The sequence below is a fragment of the Paroedura picta genome, chromosome 2 (genome assembly GCF_049243985.1).
Source record: "Paroedura picta isolate Pp20150507F chromosome 2, Ppicta_v3.0, whole genome shotgun sequence".
Taxonomy (NCBI): Eukaryota; Metazoa; Chordata; class Lepidosauria; order Squamata; family Gekkonidae; genus Paroedura; species Paroedura picta.
The window spans coordinates 49375048-49393349 of NC_135370.1; the positions used below are offsets into that span (position 1 = coordinate 49375048).

At 42.2% G+C, this 18302-nt stretch overlaps 2 protein-coding genes across 4 annotated transcripts in view; both read right to left on the minus strand.

Annotated features, from left to right (window-relative positions):
- Positions 1-69, minus strand: part of LYPD6B (LY6/PLAUR domain containing 6B) — a 112977-nt gene extending 112908 nt beyond the window's left edge. Inside the window, exon 1 of the transcript XR_013228091.1 lies at positions 51-69. The gene's annotated coding sequence lies outside the window, so the exon portion shown is untranslated. The remainder of the gene's footprint in view (positions 1-50) is intronic.
- Positions 70-4596: 4527 nt separating this feature from the next.
- The window catches only part of KIF5C (kinesin family member 5C), a 132785-nt gene continuing 119079 nt past the window's right edge, over positions 4597-18302 (minus strand). Inside the window, exons 23-26 of one of the 3 annotated variants that reach the window (XM_077320109.1) lie at positions 17807-17911; positions 15966-16182; positions 13451-13564; positions 4597-8561 (exon numbers count right to left, since the gene is read on the minus strand). In XM_077320109.1, coding sequence (XP_077176224.1) covers positions 13458-13564; positions 15966-16182; positions 17807-17911 — 429 coding nt within the window. In that variant the 3' untranslated portion in view covers positions 4597-8561; positions 13451-13457. The other 2 variants (XM_077320110.1, XR_013228093.1) reach the window with 2 other exon arrangements.

Below are 18302 nucleotides of genomic sequence, written 5' to 3' on the forward strand. Positions count from 1 at the left end.
TCGCATTCGCAGTTTCCTATCCACGCAGGGCGACTTCTTGGGAAAGTTACCCGCTTGTATCTTCCGCGAGCGATTCGCCAAGTTGACGGGCGTTGAAAGGAGTAAAAAGGGCATCGGGGCGAGACAGCAGCGCTTAGACGCTGCTTCGTGTAAAGCAGGCAGAGGGAAGGGGGCGAAACTGGGGAAAGACACAGACAGACACTCAGACAAAATCAGGCAAATTTTACATTCCCGCAGGATAGGCGGGTGGTCTCCCCACCCAGCAAGAACTGTGCAAAAGCTCTCATACACAAGTGAATGATGGTGTTTAGAAGTGAATTATGGCCATTAGGCAAAGCTTCTATCTAGATGCCACCAATTTGATCCCACCTTTCCTTCCAGGAACCCAAAGCAGCGTAGTGGTTGCTGCTACTCCTGTTTTCCCTCACAGCGACCCTGTGAGGTAGGTCAGGCTGAGTGCGTGAGACTGACCAAAGATCCTGCAGAGTGCCATGGCTGACAGGGGATTTGATCCTATTTTTTCCAGTTTTACTCAAGCATTCAAAACATTACATCAGAGAGGTTGTTGCTGCTTCCCCTTCTTCTGTTATGTGCTTGCCATCACAGTAGATGTTGCATGAAAAAGTCTTCAGTGAGAATGAAAAGTTGGGAAAGGAATACCTCCCTCCTTCTACAATGTGCTCTAAAACCATGCAATACCCATAGGAGAGAAAATCTCTAGGCTTTCAGCTCTTCCTACCAACTTGCTGGGCTCTTACACAAGTTCTCAGATTTGTGTGAATCCCCACGTCTAGCAACACCAGCTGCCATTGTGACAACATGAAACTTACAGTCCGCTTTTCTAAATGCTGAAACAGGAATGAAGTCCGACTTACTTTGGCCGTATCATGTGATCCAACTCAGTGGAGAGAGCAATTATGCTTGGACTGGTCTGTGGTAAAAGTAAACTAGGCCGACAAAGAACACAGCGGTTGGATATGCTCAAAATGGACACTGGCCAGACCATTATGCAACTAAAAGAACCGGCACAAGGTCAGAAGACATGGAGACAACTGAGCCACTGGATCCACAACTGAATGGCATCATCATCAGCAGCCTGATTGTTTTCAATGGGCCTTACTTTCAAATAAGCACGTACAGAACTTACAGTCTTGCATCTTGTTTGTAAGGAGAGTTATACACATCTCATTCATGGAGTTACAGTGCAATCCTAAGCAGAGTTACACTCAAGTTCATTGAAGTCACTGGACTTAGAAGACTGTAATTCTGCTTAGGTTGGCATGTTAAATGCACAGAATCAGGCACCACTATTCACTCTTACTTCTGAGCATGTAAGACAGAGCACATATATATGGCTGCGTTGCATAGGTCCCTTGGCAGGAAACAACATTTGTATACTGTGTGTCTTGGGTCCATTTTAACCAGACTGAGGACCTTCAGTTTACTAGCGAACTTAAGCCCATGTCATCAGATGCGTGAAGCAGGTTGTGAGGTGGGTGAGGCTGAGAGAGCCCTGATATCGGTCAGAATAGTTTTATCAGTGCTGTGGTGAGCCCAAGGTCACCCAGCTGGCTGTCATGGATCCCCAGACTCCTGCCCAGCTCTCTCCCAAAGCTCCAGGTCTTCCCTCTGTCCTTTGAGGGTGGCAGAAAGATCCCGACGTTCCTGCTCGTCTCCCTCCCACTTGCAGCTAGACTAGAACAGTCAGTTTTTCATCAGGGTGTACAAATCCAATTTTATGTAACATGATGATGATACCAGAGTCAAAATGAGCCCTCAATTATATACCTCGTTTTCAACAATACAAATCGTCTTCGATGACTGCAAAACAATATTTTAATATGCAGAAGCCACTTCATCATTTTTATATAAATGGGAATCAAACAAGTGTGCATATATGCTTCCCCCCTGATTTTCAGGCAATCGAAATTACTTTTTAAATATAAAAGTAATAAAAGGCTTGATTATAACCTGAACTTCATTAGGGTTCCTTCAATAAAAAATATGCTGAGATTGCCACCTAGTGGGACTTAAATGCAATTTGGTTTTAGACCAATTCAAGTGGTCAACACCGTTGGTCTGAAGCAGAAGAATAAATTTAGAGTCCAGTGGCACCTTTAAAACCACCAAAGTTTTATTCAAGGTATGAGCTTTCGTGTGCACACACACTTCCTCAGATACAAAATACTTACTGGAATGGACGTAATCAGTTCAAATTTATAGGGAGAGTGTGAGAGTACGTTTACAGCGTAATGAAAATGGTTAACAGATTCCAGCGATAAATAGGATAAAGCAGCAGTTTGGATTTGTTTGTGTTCACTCAAGATTGAGTTGCATGGGAAACATTTGGCGTACAATAAGGGGCATTTTGCACGCCTTCAAAATAGCACAATGGTTGCCAATTGAAAACGCTACTGATTTGCTGTTATGCACAACGTCGTCGACAATCTGCCACACACCTGAAACCAATCTGCAAAAAGCGCTTCCTTGTAGCGCTTTCAGGGAAATCCCCAAAAGTGGATTCACCCTCCGGAAAGCGATACACTCCTGCAACCAATCTGCAACACTAGCGAAAAAGACCTGTGCGTTAACATTGTTGCGGTTTCTACAAAGTCCCTCCCCCTGGCTCTCTTCTCTGATCTTCCAGCGAAGCGATCGCCATTTTTTTTTCTCCGAGCGAGCGGGGATAAACGCACCAGCGAGCCTCTTTCAGTTTAGAGGCTTCCCTGGCTTCAGTCCCTCCCCTTCAGTCACTAAGCACAAAGAACAGAGAAGCCCGTTTGCTGATGTATTTTCCCTTTATTTTTTACACATTCATTCAGCCGAAAATCGGGCCCGTGAGGGGGGGGGGATTTTTTTTTTCACTCGGAGGGAGCGTGGCAACGATCAAACGACAGCTCAAACACACCAGGCAGCTGGATGGGTCTCTCCGTTGCAACGAATTAACACAGATTCGTTGCAATGGGTCTTTTTTTCTTTTTTAAAAAAAACCTTTCTTAAAGGGAAAGGGGCTGTTTGGGAGCATGCTAACGACTGCCCATTGGCTGCTTGACGGCCAGGGGCGGGACGAGCTTGGCAATAGCGCTTCCTTTCTAGCGATTTCTGCCGAGACCGGAAGCCTGTGGGAAACGCTACAAAACGCAACTGGATTCCACTACAAAGGCAGGTATGCATAACGACGAATTCCACTATTTTAAATGGCGATTTTACATTCAGTGACCAATTTGCTACAAAGATCCCGGTGCATAAAGCCCCTAAATATGCCACATTGAGAGAATAATGGTTTAGGCCAAATTAGACTAGAAAACTTCCCTAGTCGAATAATGTGACCCAAGGCCATCAAAGGACGCAAGGGGTCTTACTGATGCTTTTTGTTTCACGACCCGTTTAAGCCAGAATTAAAACAAACGTAAAACAAACCCCACTGCCCCTGGAGGAACCCCTGGTTCGATCAGACCAATTCTACCAGAACATTACTGTTGGCTGAGGGAGTCATCTGTGGGCAACAGCAAATGAGGCTCAGAAATATAACTCCCTAATGCAGGGGTAGTCAAACTGCGGCCCTCCAGATGTCCATGGACTACAATTCCCATGAGCCCCTGCCAGCGAATGCTGGCAGGGGCTCATGGGAATTGTGGTCCGTGGACATCTGGAGGGTCGCAGTTTGTCTACCCCTGCCCTAATGTATCTGCTAAGTTGGACTTGCATCTAATTACTGTTTATTTTTTAAAAAAGATGAGATATAACAGGTGGAAGCAAAAAGCTACAGTGGAATCTGACAAGAAGTGACCTACTGAGTTCCTTCATCCTTCAGCAGATCTGCAATGGTGCCCTGACCTGTATGGCTGAAGCAAGTCTGACCTCATCAGATCTCGGAAGCTAAGCAGGGCTGGGCCTTGGTTAGTAAGGAAGACCTCCGAGGAACACTAGGGTCAAGACATGGAGGCAAGCAATGGCAAGCCACCTTCGAACGTCTCTTGCCTGGCTGCTGGACAATGCTAGGAGTTCCTGGCTATACTACACACGTTGCAGGTTAAACAATAATGATCTGTAATGGTAGCAGCTGCTGCTGGGTGCAGGGGTTATGAATGCTGGATTGCCCTAGATGTGCTCTCCAGAGATTTGTTAACTAAACTGTAAGTTGGTTGGTTCCCTCAGATACAAAACCTTGGATAGCCAATGATGTAAACTGATTAGATTAGGGAGATATGTGTTCAAATTACCAGTCAACTCTGAAGTTAATTGGGTGACCTTGAGGCAGTCTCCCTTTTCTTGCCTTCGCCTACTCATGGGGCTGTTAAGGTGGTCTAATGGAGGAGAGGCGAGTTCCTTGGGAGGAAGATTGGGATAAAACTGACCCCAAGGCCTGCTAGTTACATACTGCTAAGAGTTAAGGCTAGTATCTTGAGCATGGTGTGGTGCTGCAAACTGAGATTATCTCTGAGGTAACCAAAGAGCATTCAGAATTCAGCTTGCTTCAGGTATTTGTTTTCCTACCAGAACAAGAAGAGATGGATTAAGAAAAGCCATCTGTAACATAGAGCATGCTGGAATTCATGCCACTGTGAACACATACCATAAATGCCACTGACAAGATAAAGTTTACTTCAATTTTATTTCCACTTTAACAATTTTTTGGATGATACATCATGCAGTCTGCCAGTGTATCCATACATTTTAGTAGATAGTATTTTAAGAACCAAAATTGAAATACTTGGGAAAGGGAGGGGAAGTTCAGCTCAGCTGTTACAGAGTTTAGTTCATCACAGCATCTTTGATAATAGTAGCAATTTCCCCCAGATTGTAACCATCAGAAAAAGCACCCATATTTCATTTTCCCCTAAACCAAACTATTGTACAGATACGTAGATCCCAGAGAATACACATTACACACTTTACAAACTAGACATGTATACATCTACAGAATGCCTGAACCCTATTATTCTTTCACATCTTCCACTATTAAAGGTGTTTTTTAATAAAAACAAACAAACCACAGAGACACAGAAGGAATTAGGAATAAGACACAAAAATGGGATGGGGTAGTATTTCCATATGAGTATTTAATCAAACATATGTCCAATGTGTTATTTATAGCTTAATAAAGGTTTCAAATGATGCCATGTCCAGCAAAAAGAGAAGACATCATTTCACAATATTCACGAGTGATCACTTCACATTATAAAGAAATTATTTTTTATTTTTTCTGGCCCCAAAGAATAAGATTATCAGGGTTTAAAATTGCAGTAGGTTAATACTGTTACTGTACCTGTACCATTTCTGAGATTTCAGAGTTCTTGGGTGTAACACCACAATGGGCTCACAGAAATTAATCCGGATTATACGGAATAACCCATGAATTTGAAGGTTAAATATAGGGAGAAGGAGGGATAGAGAGAATACTGTCTTTTGGAAACCAGTTATGAAAGGAATTCTCTCTATTTTCAGGTAGTTCTTAATTCACATATATCAAAACCCAAGAAACTTTAAAATACTAGATGTGGCTTGAATTGATAGGTTCAAGATCACCCATTCTCATTTTTGCTTGGCAAAATACACTTTTAACATGTATCTGTCATGGCATTTTAATTTTTTCACAGTGCCAAGAAGATAACTAAGTGATAGGTGAATTTAAGGTTGACCATTTAGGAGAATGAGAAATTTGACACAATATAAAAACCATGAACACAAGAAACTCTACAATTCAATGGCCCCCAACAGAACACTGCATGTGTTAACTTGTCAAATATTAAATACATAATCGTTCCTGGACTTCAAAATTCTTTTTGAAAAAAATGCTTTGAACATTTAGAGGAAGGGAGGGGGGCCTCTGGAAGAATTTAGAGCAAACACGGATGCCTGCGTAACAGATGAGTTTTCAGTGTTGTGCTATAAAATAAAACAGTCACAAATGAGATCCATAAAGCAAACCTCACCGCAAAATAAAATCACAGTAACACTGTATCAAAATATATTAACGTGTAAGATAAATTCAGCTTCTTTAAAGGCTGCAAGACATTATGCCCTTTCCATATTCCACCTGCAAACCCTCAATGGAAACTCTGGTGCCCAAATCAAAGGAATCCAACTAGATGAACTGACTGGCTGATCAGCAACTAGTTGTTTCTGAGAAGCATCAGAATTCTTTTTCCCTTAGAGCATCGAGAATGCCACAAGGTTCAAGGTGGACTCTCTATTAAGCGAGTCAGCAGAAGTTCTAGCAAAAACACAGCCCTAGAGTAAACTCCATATTGACTCTCCATTCATTCCAAAAGTTAAAAAATAAAGGGGGGGGGGGAAGGGAGATCACTAATACATTCTGCAGCATCTCAGCTACATAAAAGCTAGTCCATTAGGGCAGGGGTAGTCAACCTGTGGTCCTCCAGATGTTCATGGACTACAATTCCCATGAGCCCCTGCCAGCGTTTGTTGGCAGGGGCTCATGGGAGTTGTAGTCCATGAACATCTGGAGGACCACAGGTTGACTACCCCTGCATTAGGGGAAAAAATAATTTCATGAATGGTGTGCATTTTCCTCTAAAAACTTGTTTACACATTGATAGCAATGACAGGGCTGTATGAAACATCCTCTGCATGACTTCCACACGCTAGCCACGACTTTCAGAGCAGCTGCCCGCACAGAACCTCTCTCGCACTCTCTAGTGCTGCTGCTACCAACACTGTACTGTGTAAAGTGGGCAGTTCATGTCATGCTTCACACTAAACACATCATGGCCTGCTTCTGGACGACTTCCTTACCACAAGGAAGAAGCCTTCTTGTAGTTGGTACGAGCTAGTTCTGCAACAAAACCAGAGGCTTTTTGGTATTTTTTTTCCTTTAAATGCAGATTTTATTTTAGCTAGATATAAAACAGACAGGTTGGCTACATTATTCTCAGAAGTGGGGCTTGGATATGGCAAATCCACACTTAAAATTTGCTGGCAGTGCCTTTACATGTGTATGAAGAAGGAAAAAAAATGTCCTTTAAAAAAACGTAATAAATTAAACAAATGCAAAATCTGCAATCTTTCATTAAATATGTAACAAAAGTATCCCCTTCCCCTTCCCCTACATAGTGCAACCCATAATAAATTAAACAAAACCCAATCTTCTTTTCCTACATCTGAGAGCTTCTAAGCAGCGTCAGGGAAACCTGCCTGAAGCCAATTCACAATCTTTAGGAAGGCTCTAGAGCAGATTATCTTTCAGTATCAGCCAAACACATTCCAAAGCTCTAAATTTACTCTTAACTTTAAAAAAGAAATCCACAGCAGCAAAAAAAGACTAAAGGAGCATATACTCCAAATCAGTCATTTTGGAACAAGACACAATATATTTTAATGTGCACAGTTGCAAATGTGTGTATGTAAGAAGTGAAAGAAAACACCACCAGCCAATGTAACAAATTTGCCAGCAATCTGCGTACCTACATCTTCTATGGTCACACTCATCAGACACTCCATTGTCTATCATTAAAAAAGAAGCCAAAAGAAATTGAATCATCTCATTATTGGCTGAAGGCTCTAACACTATACTATTCCTAGGCAGACTTGCATATGGTTCAGTTCCATCATATACTCTTATAAATGTAGTCTTATTTTAAACCATGAAACAAAAAGTTATGCTCCAACAAAGTATTTCCTTCTGTACCACACCAGAATCATGCTCACTTATTCACTTATTCGGATTTCTGATTTCTTTCGAAACCATGAGGAAATTGAGTTACGGGAGGGAGGAGATGGGTTTAGCTGCTTTTTCAGATACATTTCATTACAGATTCAGACCATGCCACCACGTGGCAGTCAGGGAATGTTGAAATGTTGTCCTAGGTAGATCAGGTGTGAATTCTGGGCTGCTGATGCCTCCTTGTGACTCTTGGGTTTCCTGAGCTAAACCAGCCTATCCCTGTACATCCCTACAATATTATCTTCACCACACGAGCCTTCTAGTGATTCTGTCAGATCCCCCCCTTTAAATACCAGTATATTAAAAACAAAATCTTTACAATTTGAAAGGATGTTAATTCCCCCCCAAACCCCCCCCATGTAACTGCAAACTGTAATCCTCCAAAAATATAAAGTAATACGCATATTATACAGGAAACCAGAAAGTCATGATGGAATACAATCAACCTGCTTTCAACGACACTTTGTGTTTCAATAGTTAATTCTTGTCTGCCAGGAGTCAGGATTCTACTGATGCACCAGAGTACTTAGAACAGAATGCAATAAAAGCAAAGCTGCACAGGAACCTCAACATATTTGGCCGAACATGGCCCAATGCATTCAGATAGTTGACAGAGACTGAGCTGCAGATCTCCTCCTGGTAGCTTAGTTGGGTTTGTTAGATACACTGTACATGGTTTCAGAAGGAGCGCTGGGCTGGACACACTTCTGTATACATGAAGTCTCTACAGAGCTGAAAAGGAAATCTGAAACTGGTGCGCTGCAGATGGCTCTAGAAAGCGTACAATGGTCAGGGGAGTACAGGTCCAGTCCCAAAAGGAGAGAGAAAAAAAAGTGAACGGATGATGAATTTTCACATGCGAATGGCATCAAATCTGTAAAAAACAACACACAGAGAAGTCAATACGTGTTAGGCTAAAATTCTACAACAGCTACATTCATACGCTGAATTATGTAAGGAGCATTTCATTTCACCCTAATGAAATACTGGTTTTTGGGAACAGTACTATTTCTACAAGTAAATTTTTTCTTACAGTGTCACCATATGAAATAAGGAGGGAGGAGGAGAATTTTGCATATTAGTAGTTACTTGATTTTTTAAAAAAAACTTATTCTCTTTAAGTCTCAGGAATCCTGAGAACCTCATAGAAAACAGCAACCAACATTATTTGGTTACAATTTTTTTTTTAAAAAATCAGAATTTCATCATAATTATCAAAGCTGATAAAATAACAAAACAGATTTTACACAGCATCAAGTCTGTTAGCCAGTATTCAGTTCCGCAAACAGCCGAAGAAACTAAATGTGCTTTTTTCAGAATGTACAAGAATTCCTTGAGGTTGCTCCAGGCAGATATCTCTGCAGAGGGCATGCCATAGGTGTAATGCCACAGTGGAGAAAATTTAGCCCTATATGGGCAAGCTGACCTCCAGACAAAATACTCCAGACATGCTAGATGCTCCCAAATAGAGTGCCAACAGTTACAATTACCCCGTCAGTCTGAATCATCATTCTATTCCATCTTGGTAACCAATCTACTAAATTCCTGGCTTCAAAATAATTATGTACAGGTCAGCGTACCCAGATCTGAGTGATCTGAACTAGATTTAAGCACTGTTACACTGTGTGCTGGGGATTCAGCCTACAGTAAACTGAAGAATGCTGTAGCCATTCAGTCAAAGTAGCTTTGTATTTTGTCACCCTTAAAACTTCTACATTTTTTTGGGGTCGTTCCATAGGCCACTGAATAGTTTCCACTCTATGACCCATTATGCACGAGGCAGAACGCCTGCACTGGCGGTGGCAGTGCTTCGGGGTAAATCCCCGATAAAGCTCGCCGCCGCCGCCAGCGCAGGCGTGTCCCGGCCCAGGGCTACAGAAGGCCTGCGTTATGCAAATGCAGGAACTTCCGCAGCTTCCTGAGTACGCTGGGCAGGGGCTGAGGTGGGCCGGCACTGTGCATTATGGACAGCGCTGGGCCTTTCGGCCCGACCGTCCCCGACCTCCACGGAGCCGGCAGGGGCAACCCCTTGCCCCGTCATAGCGTATGGAGGGGGCCCAGCCCCCCACACTCCCCCCAGCCCCTCCACACCTCCCCCCCCCCAGCCGCTACCATTTACCATGGCCGGCAGTTTCCCGGGCCTCCTGGCTCTGGCGCAATGTGCGTGTATGTGCGCTACGCCGGGGCAGCCCTGCACGCCCCGCCACAACGGCACAGCGGCAGCACAGAATAGCTGCCACCGTGCATAATGGGCCGAAGCCTTTCAGTTCACTCTCGAGTTCAAAATAGTTAAGAATGGTACTGTTATTTTTTGCATTGAGAATTCTGTACCTGCTGTGAAGATCTGCTTTGCCAACTTGTTTCTTTCATGAACACTGTGTTTTGAAAATGCCACAAAATATCCACTCGTTCATTTTCTTTTGCTTTGAAAACTTCTTTTACGCGATTCTTGTTAAACCGCTTGCCTTTTAAATACAGATTCCATTGTACATTGCCCCCTTTGTTCTAAAGTGCAGAATAATTGCAACTTATCCTTGTTGGAAAGTTCTAAGAACAGATTGCCTTAAGATCAACATGAAAGGCTGTGGCATGCTTTTATTCTCTAGAACAGAGATCTGGCCTTTCATAAGATGTTCAAATGCAGTCAACATGGGTCAAAGCCAAAAACTGACCTAACAGATGGTTTGCATACAGATAGGACATGTAACACATTCCACAAAAGTGGCTTCTTATCCAAGGAAACAGGGAGCTCTTTAAAAATGCTACATTGATGGACTCCAGCGAGAGATCCTTTTATAACAATGTAATAGCTTATGCAGGACAAAAGATAACAAGATGGCGGGCCAAGCTGTACATGAAAAAATAATTTTGTAAAACAATCATTCTTTTGCAACGTTATACATGAATAACATTTCATGTATCAAAGAAATGCAGCAGGGGTTGTTATTAGGATCACTAGGCTGCTAAATATTTTATGCTGTGAGCTTTTCTGTGCTGTCACAGTTTTTAAAGGTTTGTTAATGACTATCTTTTATCTTATTTTGGGAGCTGCCCTGAGCAGGTCTCTGAAGAGGTAGAAGAACTGCCCTGAGCAAGTTCTGAAGAAAGGAACTAAATTACCATATTTACCCAAAAGGAAGATCTTAAAAATATGCTAACAAGACGAAGTACCATACATACCTGTAAAGACAGTACCCTCTTTTTTCTTGATAGTACAACTTGGGGAAGAAAACCTTGTATCCCTTTCAGGCAAATATGGTATTCTGGAACTTAAATTCTAAATGTTGTGATTTTTGAAAAGATTATTAACAAAACTGTTATATTAACTGTAATAGGAAAACACCAATTTACTTAAAATGAGCCCATTAGAAACATAAGATTTCTATTACCAAAAACCCACACACATGTAAACAATTTATTTAAATTATAGGATTAGCATATTGTTTACATGCAAAACCAACCAATTCCTATAATAGAAATGTCCATATGAAGAAAAACGGGGCCTCTGAACATGGAAAGAGAAAGTTCCAAGTACATAGGAGGAAGCAAGCCCCCTCTTACAAGTAAGTACTGAGCCGTGAAAAAGAAATTCCCAGCTACCAAGTATGAACTTCTGTTTTTCTTCTATCCCCCCCCTTCCCCAGGATCTTAAATTTCTCTGTTGGAAAAATGCTGAGCATCCTAAAACCAGCTTCACTGCTTTAAAAATATCCAAACTTGAAAGATATCTAAAAATGTAGCTATAAGGATGATTCTTGGAAAGGTTCATGGAGGCATTCATTGGAAGACATCAGATTGACCACAATTGATTCTACTTGCTGGTGAACAACTCCATGAAAGGGAATAATCTGAGACAGCCTTGAATCTAACTACTTTGGAGAGTTACCACCTCTTCACGGTATTACAAACCTGAAAAGGGAATGTACATGGCTTGATCCAATAGCTGGCATCACAGCATATTTAGCTCTCATAAAAGAGAATGAGAAAGGCCCAATGTGCATTGGAGTCCTATAGAGCTACGGATTGTATCCAACAAGTATGCTTTATCATGCATTCCTAAATCTTATCCAGGTCATTACAAATTATACCTCCAAAGGTATAATATGATGGCATTACTTCCAACTACTACTTCTAATTAGCATTTCTAGCTAACTGTTCTTACGAAGTGTTCTCACTTCATATACCACAATGAACCATTGCCATGACCAAATAAGATTATGAGTAGCACTTCCACTCTTTTCCTAGTAAGGCTGTTTGCAACATGGTGGCCATCATCCAGGAAACAGGGCACCTTGTGGATCTGGCACTAGATCAGTACCATATTTGTATTCTGCATTCAAAGGCCAGATAATTACTCATAGGATTGCATCTCACACCTTGCGGCCTAGATTTGAAGACTGCAGTACAACAACTGCAGACTGCTGGGTTCTCCTTTCTGCTGGCCTGGAAATGCAGCTGGGACTTCTGCTTTAACTTCTTGAAATTAAAACAATGACACTGACAGTTCATTGTCCAAAGATCCATTTTGTTTTGTTTCAACTTTCTTTAATTGCTTGACTTTTAAATACCAGTCAAATAGTGCAGGGACTTGTTTATAAAATTGTTCTAACCCTCTTAAATTGCGCAGTTCTTCAAAGGTGGTGACTTGACTCCCTTCAATCCATTTTCTAGGAGCCTTCTGCTCAGCTACCCAACTGCACATCTGTCTCTCCTGGTTTGCATCACATTTCCCTGATGGCTCACCTGCTCTGTTCTGCTGCCAATCCCAGTCTAACTCTTCCTGTGAATATTTCATAGTTTGAGACCTCTTCTTCTCTCATTTCTGCATAAACCTCACTAAAACTACCACAAATTTGAGGGCGTAAATACTTTATGTATTCTTCATCTGGTACATGAAAGTCTGCACAAGTTCCTTCAAAGTTAAAGAAAAAAGATTCCATGCCGTCCCCTTTTTGATATTTTAGAAATCTTTTTTTTTTCTACTCCATATCTTTTCTCAATTATAGGAGGACTGTGCAAGCCACTTCTCAATTCTATTTCTTTCATTTTAAGTTCAAACATTTGTTTTTCATGTTCTCTTTCTCTCTCACATTGTCCAAGTGGAACTTTCCTGTCTCTTTCTTTTTCTTTTTGTTCTAACAGAGCCATCTCTTTCTGTGCCTGTATTTTTGCTAACTGGATTTCCTTCTCATTCTCCACCTGGGCCAGAGCTATTTCCATTCTGAGGACCTCAGCCTCCTGACTTAACCTTCTCTCGGGAGTTGTTTCTTCAGAGTGTGTATTTCCCTGACTGTCACCCTGTGCCTTCTGCATCTTACTTCAAAGTGGCACCATCTCTGACAGGAATTCTTCCTGAGGTAACTTTGTTCAACTACTGTGGGTATTATATTATCATGACGCTACTACCAAGAGTATTGCCGTGGCCCTTCTATCCACTGGCTTACCAAGTCCATTCGACCCCATGTTCTAACCCACAAACGATAACAACTGTTGGGTTTTTAAATGCTGACTAGTGTTCAAGGTAGTAGGAGACGGCCACCACCCACCGAAAAGACATGATGATTCCAACCCTCCCCCCTTTCCTGGCCTCCGCAGGAAGAACTGGCAGAATGAGCTCCTCTGGTATGGATGTAAAAATACAATAGCCTACTCGTACTGGTCTGTGTAACAATTGCACGCTATTTGCTTGACAGGCAGCATGATGTCTTGATAGCTTCTTCGTGCTGAAAAAGCAATGCTACAAGCAGGTTGCCATAAATCTACCTGGTCTTTATTTCATGTTCTGATAGTAACTTGAATTGGACAATCCTCCTCCTCGGATGGCATGAATTGCTGTGGGAGAAGATGCCGGATAATGACCAGGGCGGATAGGCTTGGCTGCAAGAGAAAAACCAAAATGGGGGGAATACAGCAGGTAGATGAGCAGCATACCATTTCCTGTTCCTACATGTTCAAATGTACTGCGGATTTTCAAGGGTGGTAGAAAGAGTGAATATCACGTTGTTAAGTTGCACTGTGCAGAACACCTTAATTTGCTAAGTGTACCGAGAACCAGGCCTTTACACTACTTCCTCTGTTTTGTGTATGATAGGAACAACATAAATTAAAAACTCTGGTACGGTCTGTTCATATAGCTGACACACAACAGGAAAATGGAGTTGATCTGACCTGTAACCTTGTACAGTACTAAACCTATTAAATAGTGAGAGAGACACACATTCTACAAAACCCTTTATTAACGCCCAGGGGCACCTAACAACCGGCAACTAATAAACACATGCGCAACTTAAATAGTCTCAATACAAAGGAACCGTCTACAAAGCCTTAAAGGGGCAGTTGCCCAATTAACTCAATACATTACAAAACCCTTCTCAGGGCATGACTCAGACGCTATCAGTATTAGGCCATTCTCAGTCAAGGATAGGTATGTGCACTTTGGCCAGAAAATGTCCAAATCAGGGCTACTTCAGACACAGATCAGCCGAATATGGTCCGAAGCAGCAAATGCCTTAGACTTGTATGGCCAAATCACGGCTGTCAGAATCATCCAAAGCGATTCAGCCATTAAAGTCAATGGTGCCTTTAAAGTCAATGGGAATATTCCCATTTCTGACTTCTCTGAGGCTTGGAAGGGTGGGAGTTAGAGACTCCAAACTTTCTGGGTAACTTGATGACCCTCTTCTCTAAACACCCAACAAGTTTCAAGAAGACTGGAATGGCCCTTTATGTCCTATGGTGAAGATCAGAATAGAAAGGCTATTTTTTCCTCATCTTTGGATATAATGGAGTTGGATGGGGGCACCCTCTTTGTGAGCCCCTAGAATTGGATCCCCTGGTCCAATATTGTTGGGGAGTCAGAGAAGAGGCTCCTGAAGTTACCCTGAAAGTCTGGAGCCTCTAACTCAAACCACCACCACCCCAGGTCACAGGGAAGGTGGAAACCTGAAAATACCCATTAAAGTCAACAGCACCATTGTCTTTAATGGCCAAATTGCTTCCGAGACTCTTTGGCCGAGGCCAGATCTGAATCAGCTGATTCAGACAGCCCTTTAATGGTCCAAATTGGGTTCTTCTGGACCTGAAACAGTCTGAATTTTTTTGGGGGGTGCACATGCCTTGTCAGGGATGAATTCACACTGCCCACTTAGCAGCATTCAGCACTCAATTTTTTCTCTGCTCAACTGATGCTAATTAATCAAATTCATTGGAGCAGCCTGTCACTCAATGTTATCAGGCTCTGTGAAGAATTAACCCTTCACAGTCCATGACCTGTTTACACAGGACTTATAAGCTCTTTTAAAGTGCAGTCCATTACAAGGACATATTCTACTTATACTTACTATGCCACAAGTCTACATTACTAATCTTGAATATATCGTTACTGACATTATTGAAAATTTTAACTTGTTTATTCAAGCCAAAATAGGAAATACAAGGTACATGGAAGACTTTTTTTTTTAACTATCTGGTAGGAGGCTTTACTGTCCAGTAAATGCAAGGGTACTTTCCCCCAAACTTCTCTAGCCAGCTCACTGCCAAAGCAGGAAGCTGGGGCAGAAAGTTGCTTTTTTGCTCCTCCTTTTCTGCCACCCCCTGTGTAAAAATTAGCCCCCCCCTCAAGTTCAATTCCACAGGAATGTTTTTTATTTATTGTGTTGAGTGGTGAGGCAAGGAAGTGTGCAGACACTTTTGATAAATAATTTTATTTCTACAAGGCACAAATTCAGGGTAGCTACAAGACTGATCTAACTACACTAAACAAAATATAGAAAAGTTACTAACTAGGTACCTATAATCCATGGAACATCTGGTCCTCGTCAGCTGCATGGTCCTGTTCCCCCCTAGACACCCTGCAAGTATCCTTTAGCATCATTCTCATCTAGCATCTGTCATTGCAAACATATACACAAATGAGTACACTACTCACTACTCCTAGCAACCAAATCGCACCAATCAGGGGGAGCCCCATCCAATCCCAAACAAAGGGAATCCCCTTTTCAGACTCCTCCCCCTGTAGACTCCAAAAGCTTTCACCAATCTGGGTGCCAGGTCCAAGACTCAAGCCCTGCAGACCCTCCAATCAAGAAGGGTTAACACATCAAAGAGCTACTAGCCTTTAAAACCTACTTGTGCTTTCTGTCTGGAGAAGTGCAGCCTTTCCCCTACTCTCTCTGACACCGGGGTGCCAGTCCACAATTCCTTCCCCAGAATTGTCACAGTATACTTTGCCCATTCATCTTACAACATTATCACTGACTTTTCTGTGCCCAATACATACCAATTTGAGCAGAGTGGGCTCTCCTTGCCATGTTCTTGGCTCTGACGGCCTCTTTAATGCGATCTACCTCCTGCTGATATCTCTTCCGGTCCCGCATGGCATTCTCCTTGGCTTCCTTCAACGCGCTCTCCAAGGCCTTCACTCTCTCTGCTGTAGCTCGAAGTCGTTTTTCAAGCTTTGGAAGTTCACAACGAAGATCTGCATTATCACGTACCAACTGCATAAGAAAAAGAGTTAGTTTTTATACCCTGCTTTTCTCTACGAGAAGGAGCCTCAAAGTAGCTTGCAATCGCCTTTCCTTTCCTCTCCCCACAACAGACACCCTGAGAGGTGGGTGAGGCTGAGAGAGCCCTGGTATTACTGCTCCATCACAACAGCTTTATCAGTGCTGTGGTGAGCCCAAGGTCACCCAGCTGGTTGCATGTGGAGGAGGTGCAGGGAATCAAACCCAGCTTGTCAGATTAGAAGCCACCGCTCTTATTCAATGCACTAAGATGGAAGTGAAAACAGATCAGTAATACAATACAATGAAGCTACTAAAGCAATCTACCTTCTGCTGGTATCTCTTCCAGTCCAGTCAGGCCCCCTGATCAATGCAGGACCAGCCTATAGCATCCAGAAGTATCCGTCCAGCCACTGCTTTTGTAGCAACTGCATGCTATTTGCTATAATGTCTTTTATAGCATCTTTGTAATACGAAGGACCCAGCTAGAGGTGGTATTTACAAGAGACCCAGGTTCATTTCCAAAGTAGCAGCAAACTCACTGAAGCCTTAGGAAACACAGGGAGCAAGCCAAAGCAGATCTACTCAAAAGCATATCCTATCCTTTAAAATTAATTATTAAAATTGGGGTGGGCAACATCTGGGCACGTAATTGGGGTTACTGGTTTTGAGTTTCCTGCACTGTGCAGGGGGTTAGACTAGATGAACCTGATCCAACTCTATGGTTCTATGAAATATAAAGCCTGAAGGATAGATTCAAGGATATACCAAATATATTACTTCACATGTTTAAACATATAATAGGGTGAAGCACTATTCCCTATGAACATTACTGACATTTCACTGGGAAGCAAGACGCCAAATGAAACAAAACATGAGATACCATCCATGGGAAGCCTAGAATTTTTTTCCTTTAGAACAGCTTGAGGTTGGGGGTGGGACAATTTAGGTCAGAACTACAGAAGGCTTCTTTGTTTAAGCCTTTCATCCTATGTATGCTATTATTCCTGACCCAAAATAAACGTGTAGGGCTGTCATTTTGTTTTGGCGTGAAACAATTGGGAAGGCTTAACCTGCTTCTCCAGCCATAATAGAAGGACCACCTATAAATGCCAGCTGTATCAATGGATTGAACAACACTGGGTGCTCCATATGTATAGCTTCCAACTTCTCATCTAGTTTGACCAAAAGAAAGGAGAGGGAGAGGGAAAATAAGGAGAAAAAGTGGCAGCAAGGATGTTTTCTGTGGTCCATTTAGTTCTCAGTTAAAAAACAAAAATCACTGCACATTTTAATGTTTCCACAAAACATGGCTCAAGTTTGGCAATACTCAACATAGCAAGTGTTTAATGCCCAAATGGCTGTAGAAGATCCATAATCCAGCCTTTTGTAACTACAGCTTTCTTTCTGGTTAATTTAGCAAGGATCCTGTGAAGTAGCAGCAAATTTACTCTGTTATTGGATGCTCTTAAGGTCTTTTTGTGGTTGAATGAGCTTCAGCCTATCCCTTTCCCCACAGCACATGGAAAGACTGTATTCTCCTGCCTGCTGGGTTCTGCACCTGACAATTCGGGCACATCAGTCATTGGTGTGATGCACTGCACAATAAGAACCCTACCTGTTTGTGAACCTTGGTAAGCTGTTCCAGGTTGTTTTCCAGGAATGAAATTTTCTGCTTCTGAGCAGCACTACCACCTCCGTCATCACTGTCCAGCTCGACACTCTATGCAGGAAGTGAAGAGAAGCATTAGGAACAAGGTTCTGAATATAGAAATCAAATTGGAGGTGAGTTGTGCAATAAAGCCCAATTTCCTTGGAATTTTATTACAGGCTAACAAACCTTAAAAGAGCCCCTATTATAACAAAGCGGTTCGATCATCAGCGGAAGCAATAAAAATATCAGAATTTCTAAATATCTCTCCATTTAAATAGAACAAGTGGGACCAAACAAAATCCTTACATTCTCCTCCCTGCCATATTAAGCTCAACCTTTAAAAGAGGCTTATACTTTTTTCTAATTCCCAGAGATGTATATCTTGTCTTTAAATGCCCATTGCAGGACAAGCATCACTGTTACTTGAGTCTAAAGCTGAAGGGTTATTTTCCATTTCACC